This window comes from Hydractinia symbiolongicarpus, chromosome 8, assembly GCF_029227915.1.
Source record: "Hydractinia symbiolongicarpus strain clone_291-10 chromosome 8, HSymV2.1, whole genome shotgun sequence".
Classification (NCBI taxonomy): domain Eukaryota; kingdom Metazoa; phylum Cnidaria; class Hydrozoa; order Anthoathecata; family Hydractiniidae; genus Hydractinia; species Hydractinia symbiolongicarpus.
The window spans coordinates 7,226,780-7,235,341 of record NC_079882.1 but is presented as its reverse complement, the minus strand read 5'-3'; the positions used below and the strand labels follow the sequence as shown (position 1 = coordinate 7,235,341).

The window sequence follows — 8,562 nt, the reverse complement described above, 5'->3', positions numbered from 1 at the left end:
GTACTGATCTACGTTAATGATTTTCATTCTAGGAAATCTTCCATAATTCCTTTTGCTTTTTTAGTACATTAAGACCCGAAATGTCTTAAAAGTTAGAGAATACAAAGGTTGGATGTTTTCAGTTTACATTTCCAGTTAAATTATGATAGGAGAATTTGTAAAATCTTTTGAGTGTATTTTAATGTGTGATAAACTCAATAAAAAATTAGTCGGCAAAAATTGAATAAGTTGGTAAAATTTAGTCGTTAAAAAGTAACTAAAATATTTGCCCTACGTTTTTGGCGAGTTTGTTACCGATGCAGTACGCTATCTTATAGAACAATGGTATTTTTTACGTGACCAGTGACCAGTATTCTTTACGTGATAGAAACACTAGCGGTCAAAGATAGCTAATTACACTGTTTTTTATCAAATTTTATCAAATTTAATCAAATTGCTTTCATCAAGCCGAACTCTTAGGATTGTGTAAAGCTCATTTGTCAATATTGCAATTCAGCAATTGGTAAATGCCAGTAAAATTGTACTGAACAAAAATAATTCATGCTTTTTAATTCATGTAGGGCTGGAGGTATTTTGAATTAGGTTTTTCTGTATAAACTTGGAAATTGAGCATTTTCACAAGTCTCTAAATATTATTTTTTTCAACTTTTTACCAAGATGGACAATTATGTTTTATTTGGTCATTTTAGTGGTTTGCAACACTTTTATTTCTCAATGAATTTTTTTTAGTAAAAATTTAGAAATGGCGTTTCAAAAGTTCCCATCTTCAAATTGTTTTAAACTTTTAATTTTTTCGCAATTTACAGCCTTTTTTCCTCTCAGAAACCTATTCTTAGAAAAAAAAAGAAAATGATTGATGTGAAATGGAAAGCATAATCTTATTTTAAATTCCAATTTAGAATTGATTCCAGAAGAACAATGTTATGAAAAAAAATCTGTAAAAAATCTGTCTCCATTAAATTTCATTTTTATAAAATGCAATTTCAGGCTATGACTTATTTCCTCTGTGTATTCTATATTTCTAGTTTACATCTAAAAACTTGCAATTATCATTAATGAAAAAACGTGTACTTGTGAAATGGTTTTTAACAAAAGCTTACTATAAACACCCTCGTTCACAACACTACACTAAAAAACACCGCTAATAAATATCTTTCTTTTCGATAACACTTTTGAATACCTTGTGAAAATACGAAAAGATGTTGCATATTTAAACTTTTATATGTCTAAAATAAACTGTCTTTTATAAAGAAAAGTGTCTGTGAAAGGTTTTGATTAAAAACGAGATGTGTATATTTCATGGTAATTAACATATCGGTCAACCCACGTGAACACGTAAGTCATTTTTATATTGGACAAACGAAGCAAACAAAAGATCCGTTGCATTTTTAACGCTCTGATTGGTTTAGCATAGTCTTTTAGCGGGAAATTTAGTTACAAACCAATATCAAAATGCAGAATGGAAAATATTTTGTCGTAGCTCTTTGTTTTGTTCGTGGAAATCTGTCTTTATCTGACAAAATAAAATTAAAAATACCTGGCCAGGTAAAAAGACTCTTTTGAATAATTTTTTTTACGTAGTACAAAACTTATTATTAGTGCGAAATATCATTTTTCTGGCATTTGTGTGGAATTTATTAGTGCAATTGTTACCCAAATTCGCAGTGAAAAGTTTTTTATTCTGCTTGCTTTTGTTCTCGCACTTTTAAGGTGGCTTTTTGTATTTTTTGATAACGGTTGATTTTCTTTTGATTTGATCATCATGTTTCAATAGATTACTCAACGTGAACGATTTCCATTTTTTAATAACTAACACAAATGACAGAATAAGATCGCTAAGGGTGCTTGTTTAACGGAGACTTTGGCGGGACTTTTAAATTTAAATCAAACCAAAAAATGTATATTCAAGTAAGACGTATTTTTTGTATGCCAGCAAAAGAAAAACTTATATTTTAAAAACAAACGAATGAGCTCCCTTTAAACACGCCTTGTTTTCGACGGACGAGGTTTTATCTGAAAGGGGCGTTTATTTGGCAGAGGGCGTTTATTCAATCGTTTTCTATGAATAGTATTTAGGTTGTATTATGGAGAGTCAAGTACGCAACAGACACCACTCTGAAGAGCAATTGTAATTTGATTTTTAAATATATTCTTGAGGATTTCTTTACACTAAATTCCATAAAAAGCAAAATCTTGAAAAACTTTGAAGTGCCGCGAGTTTCTGTCAATATAACCAAAAAATCTAATTTATTTTTTGGCGTGCTAATTTCTTTCGTAAGATTTTAACAAGTTTGCGTCAAAACCAACCTCAGTCTCGGGTTGTTTTATTCACAGCATCACATAGTGAATAACGCCTTGGGAACGAAATTGAATCAAAGACAACCTACTCGTTTTTGAGCTGAATTTCTTGAGTTTCCTGTGAGTTTTTTTTTCTAATACAATGGAGAAACTTGTCACAATAAATATTCTAGTGTTACTGAGAAGTTTTTTTAAGAAGAAAATAACTGTAACATAAGTTGTTCCACTACTAACTAAAATTCAAATCTCTTTAAACAAACAATTTAAAATTAAGCCTCAGGTAATTATTCCGACTGTATTTTCGACCAACCTGGATTCTAGGTTGTCAAAGAATTACATTCAGATAGGGGATAAAAAGACATGAAATCAAAGTTGTCTCACTAAAAGTAATAACATGCATCTATTAACTTGTTAGTTTAAATGCTTGATAGATAAGATGCTATCGCAAATTTATTTATTTTTATCTTTTCCTCTCTCTATCCAAGCATTTATAATCCATCTAAAATCAGCTAACGATCTTACGTACATCAGAGCGATGAAATTTCTTCAATAGCTAACCTTTTTCTTCAAACCCGTTACAATTAAGTTTTTCCCACATAGGAGTTTTATGACGCACATAACATTGTTGAGGCAGTTAACTGATATCCTCAGGAACGAATAGCTCTATAGTGCTTGAAGGCAATAGAGAAAAAATCTCTTTCGAAATATCCATAATGTTAAGGAGATATGAGAAGATTACGTGCTGCGCGACTTTTGTCAACGTAGAGCATCATTGGTTTGATTCTTGTGTATGACAACTTTCACTTCAATTCCCTTATCCAAAGTTACCTATTGTGTTAATTCTTGTTTTGTGTTGAGTTAAATGGTTCTTTCAATTCCATGAAGTAGTTTGACTAGCGCTTGACAATTATTTTATAATAAGTTAGAGATTGTTGATTGTGTTTTTGTTGTTCATACATTCGTACAACGGTTTAAACATTTATCAGCTCGATGTTGCAGGATATGGAGGTGACTACATTTGCACTCTTTTGTGACAGGTAGGTTTTATTTTTACCGACAGAATTGCAACAACGTCTCCTTTGTTGACGTCGTTGTTATGCACTGGTTATGGTTACTACCACTGCGTGCTGGTTGCTATGGAGGACCCATCATGTCAACTTATATTTTTTTGCTTGTTCATTCAAAACTTTAGTTTTGTCTATCGTCATTATTCTCCAATACTAATTATAAATAAGCTGAAGGAAAAATTCAAGTTAATCCTACCCCAGCCACCAACCGAAAACTGTGTTGTACAAACAGACCACTTTAAAGTTAAAAAAGTCGCGCCAGGTCGCTGGGTAGATAGGAACACTTAACAAAAACAAATGTTTCTTTTGAAAATTTAAAACCGTGTGAGGCGAGATGTTTATTTTGGATTAAAACGATTTATCGGGCTGTTACAATGATAAAATTCGTAACATTTAAAGAATGTATGTACCATCTGGCTAAACATGGATAGTTTTTTATTACTCTTTTTTAGAAGGTACAATTTTTATACTACAAATTTTCTTCATTTTTGTAAGTTACAAGTTTAGATATTTCTGGCCTAAGTGGTGATTCTGAAGTTTTGAAATTTGTTTTATTGCTTTCTTCTAGGCAACATAATACTTCGTCAGGCATTCTCAATTAGTCATATGTTATTAATGATATCTGCCTGTGACAATAACGTTTACTCGTTAGCTTAAAGTGATTATTTTTATATATAAAAGTTAATTATCGTCTATATCCTTTTTTATTATATATTAATCTTTCTTTTTTTAATTTGTTGACATTGTTTGACATTTTTCATATTTTGATGTGTTTGTGATTAATTGCTTCTCTCAGTTAGTGCAGTAAGTTATATTATTATGCTTCATAAAATATCGAAGTTTTGATAACATCAGAGTTAGCCAGAGAGTCATATGTGTGAAGAATGGTTAGGTTTCTTTTAGACTGTTTTACTGAAACTTTGGTTTTATAAAAAAAGAAGTAAGCTATAGGACATTAGTGAACTCATCTCCAGTCTGAAGTATGATGATTGGCTATCATGTTATTGTCTAGGAAGTGTGCTGAAATTGCTTAGTTAAAGAATTTGATGTTTATTTCAGAAATTGCTTACCTTGTTAGTTTTATGGTCTACTTTAGAATGTCTTGTCGTTATAGAAACCATTTGGTGACCAAACAAGAAGCCCTGATGCGTGTGTTACATGAAAACAAAACTAGGAAGATTCAAACAGAAGAAAAACCCATGGTAAGTTTGTTTGTTTTGTAGAAAGAACTTTGTCAGTAAAAAAAGTCGACATAAAAGTCGTTAGAAATTTTCAATTGGTGTTACTTCCACAAAATTTAGTCACTTTTTTAGCAACGTTCAACGTTCTAATAATTTTATTTCTTTATGCTCTAAAAGAAAAGGAAGGTAAAAATTAACAAAAAACTTAGTCAGCAAAAATAAAGACTATAAAAATAGATGGTCGGTACAAAAAAATCGTCACTGGAAAAAAATCACTTTTTACCGATAAGGCTTTCCTAAAACTGCAATTTTTAAAACCTGATAGGTCTATTTGATTTTTGTTCCGAAGTAAAAGTTGAGTCATTTTTCGGGAAACTGAAATAAAAAATTTGTTAATACACGAGAACGATTAGTATTGCAGGATTATATGTCTGCTTTAAAAGATGCATATTTCCCATGCTTTTAAATTTATTTTCATCAGAACAGAAAAATATATCAGTAAAATTTCAGTCTTGCCATTTATTTTGTTCTTATTTCTCAGTCTTAAAAGGTATCCAGCATAGATATTTTTCTATGACTATGACGTGGGCGTTTTTAAAACTGCTCTACTTGAATTAAGTTTCTGTCCACACAAAGAAACAAGCCTCAGGAGAATTAGCCTGTTGGTGAAGTTGTTTTTAGATTTGAACTCAATTGGATAGTAGTATGTTTTGTTTTTTCACTGATTATGTATTTAACTGAAAAAATATTTAACATGAAATTTTCACAAATTTCTTTTAATTAATTTTTTCTTTACTTTTGATGGATTAACCAGCTGGTTTGCTTACTTGGCATACGAAAATAAAAGTTGTTTGAATTCTTAAGAAAACAAGATCCCTGCTGAACCAGAAAACAATATTGTAATTCAACAATTTCATTTATAATTCCTAGATGTTTAAAAATTTTGCACGGAAGCTTTCTTTTTCGAAAAGAGCACAGGGAATGAGTTTGAATCAAGCATCAATTCTAATTTCAATTACTCCTTTTTCTAGGATGGCAACGGGTATATAAATAAAATTTTGGGAATAAGGATAGCAGTAACTATCAACTTCCGGCCTGGTCTTATCTCCTCTTATCTGTTAATATGATATTTTGCTTAAAGGCGTTCTTTATAAAGAGCTACGTGAGACCACGTACACACGAAAAAAACCGAATCTTCCCTAAGGCTCATTTATTTTATTTATAAGTTCGTCCACAAACATGATTATTTCTTTGTTTAGACGGATTGTCCCGTACGAAGAAAATGGTTTTTTAATGTGCAAGAATACGCTGATGTGATTTGTGATAGCGACACAAGTGATGTTTTATCTGAAGTCAGTGGCACTGCGACGGAGGGTGGTTATTTATCAGACGTGTCGGAGAGTTTGTTTACATTACGTGATAACGCCGAAAAAACAAATAGCAGAAAACGAAGGACAAAAGGAGAGCTAGACAACAGGCGTCACTCTAAATTAACGTCGACATCCGAAACTGATGATTTTGACTCGTCTCCTAAATTCGTTCGAAAAGTGAGAAATAAAGAACCAAAAAACACAGCTAATAATTATGATTACAAAAACACGGACGATGGTAAGCTTCTATATGCTTTAGAAGACGACTTACAGAAACGTTGCTCATGGACCGATTCTGGTGTATCTTTGTCTAGAACTGACCAATCTAGATCGGGAACGATAAGAAATGATAAATCACCTTCCCCTCCCAAATTAGAATCGCCACGTGCAAGAAATATCAATAGAGACCAAATGATCCGAATCCGTCTTTTCCTAGCTGATGAAAACCCTGAAGATCTTGACGGCGATTCGTCGTTTAAGGAAACGGATGCTGGCGAATTGTCCGAGAAAGGATACTATGAAAGCGAGACAATTTTGGCACCGAATTTTGTGAAACGACGAAATAAAAACAATGAGAAACAGGATCACGATTTTAATAGATTTTCAGTGATTACCGATAAAAGTTCTTTAACAAACGTCACAATTTTATCAAGAAATCCATCAATATCATCCATTATATCATCTCTCAGTGAATGTACGTCAGTGAATTACACAACATCTGCAACCGAAACAACTAAACAACCGGAAACCGATGAAGAAAGTGCGGAGGAACAAAACGAAGAGATATCGGAGGATAACTACGAAGACGTTAATACAATGAAAACTGAAATTTCTATTAATACAAAAGAGACTCAAATAGTAAATCAGTTGATACAAAATGCAAAAATGATGGAGGAAAAGCAAGTTAGTAATTTAAAGGAGAGTAAGCTTCCTAATTTTCATGGTCAGTCTTCCTGTGAAAATCGAAAAAGAAGCAAAAGCATTTTATCAGGATTAAAGAAAGTTAAAGCACAGTTAAAACCGAGATTTTTAAGTTCAAAACATTATAAAGATGCATCGTCAGAATTCTTATACGCAAAGACGGAGAAAGAAAAGAACAATGCCGCTTTTGATGAATTAACCGCTCATGTTTTTGGAAAGCTAAAGCAACTTCAAGTATCTGAATCGAATAATTCCATTTCAAGAGCGGTGAGTGATTCGTCTTTACATAAAATACAGAACAGTTCAGCAGATGAATTGCAGAAGAGAGAGAAACAAATGTTAGAAAAATTAGGGTCCAGACCTTCTAAACAAAACAGTTTTTTAAAGAAAATATTTCGAAGGTCTAGGTCATACTCCGCCGAACGAATCATGCAAAAGTCAAAACAAAAAGCTCTACCCAGTGAGTATTCAAGTGCACAGTCGATTCCTGATCAACTTAATACGACAAGAACAGACAATGAACAAGTAAATTCTTTCGAACACACTGGCTTTAATCAAATATGTTCATCGAAAAGTTCAAATGACATTGACTCTTTTAACCAAAAATATATACCGTATGATCACCATGTACGTTTACAACATCGAGTTGAATACTCCAGTAGTGAACATCTTCCAAGTGTTCGAAGTTTAACATCCATAAATGACGGCAGTTCTAGCGTAGTAGCAAAACCACGTGCAAAGAGTACGCCAAACACGCCGGTAACGATCAGATCGGCACCAAGTCCATCTTATGAAATATATGGTTTGAACTCATATGAGAACGATTGTGATTGTGACGAATGTAAATATGCAGATTATTTAGATTTCTTAGCGTTTCAACAATTTCGACGAAATGGTGGATTTAACAATATTTTTCAGCCTTCGTATCACACGCCGTCGAGTTCAAATTATTACACAACCACGCCACCATATTTAATGCATGCCACGAATTTACAATCGTATCCAATAAACTTCGAACATGAGAGTTTGTATACAGAGAAACAAGACAATATTATAGCCCCGCTTTCTGTAACTGTTGAAAAAGAAAGAGAAGCTAAAAAGTTCAAGACAGCCATGTACGATACATTTGTATAATTCAATTATCTCTTACTTATAAATTTCACTGAAAAAATTGCTTGATAGAGCAAAGGTTGGAATATTTCAATACAAACATAAAGATTGTAAGAAATACCTTCATTTATTCAATCAAGGAGGTTGATTCAAAAAACAGATAATAAATTTATAACAATTAATATCAAATTTTGGTTTTGTTCTTTAGCTATGTTTTTTCAGAGGTGTTCACGGCCATTTTTGTTTAAATAAACGGCCACTTATATTATCGGTAAGAGGTATCTTCTTACTTATAAAAGGTGAGGGAAGGGAGGGAAGAGGGTACTCAGAAAGGGGACGTTACATTTGAATTTGTTCTAAAACAGCTTTTTTTCCGTCAAAACCTTTTTTCTGTAAGAAAATTATACATAACTAGAGTAGTGATAAAAATTACAACAGTCTCCTTGTCAGAGTTTCTTTTTTCCATACTTCAAAATCATTTTTCACCAGACAGTCCATTTAAAATACTCAAAGCATGTGTAAAAATTAAATAGTTGATAGAAAGAAAAGTTTGAATAAAAAAACTCTATCAAGGAGAAAATAATTAGGATAAAAGCACTATTTTTATTGTGAATA

General features: G+C 32.1%; 1 protein-coding gene across 2 annotated transcripts; it reads left to right on the top strand.

Annotated features, from left to right (window-relative positions):
* Positions 1-22: 22 nt before the first annotated feature.
* Positions 23-8,396, top strand: LOC130653995 (microtubule-associated protein futsch-like). Of its 2 annotated transcripts, XM_057456497.1 has the most exons (3): positions 23-1,335; positions 4,480-4,567; positions 5,806-8,396. In XM_057456497.1, the coding sequence occupies exons 2-3, from the start codon at positions 4,511-4,513 to the stop codon at positions 7,969-7,971; spliced, it is 2,223 nt and encodes a 740-aa protein (XP_057312480.1). In that variant the 5' UTR covers positions 23-1,335; positions 4,480-4,510; the 3' UTR covers positions 7,972-8,396. The 2 variants fall into 2 exon arrangements, with proteins under 2 accessions (XP_057312480.1, XP_057312479.1); XM_057456496.1 differs by lacking the exon at positions 23-1,335 and having other exon boundaries at positions 1,395-4,567.
* Positions 8,397-8,562: the final 166 nt, after the last annotated feature.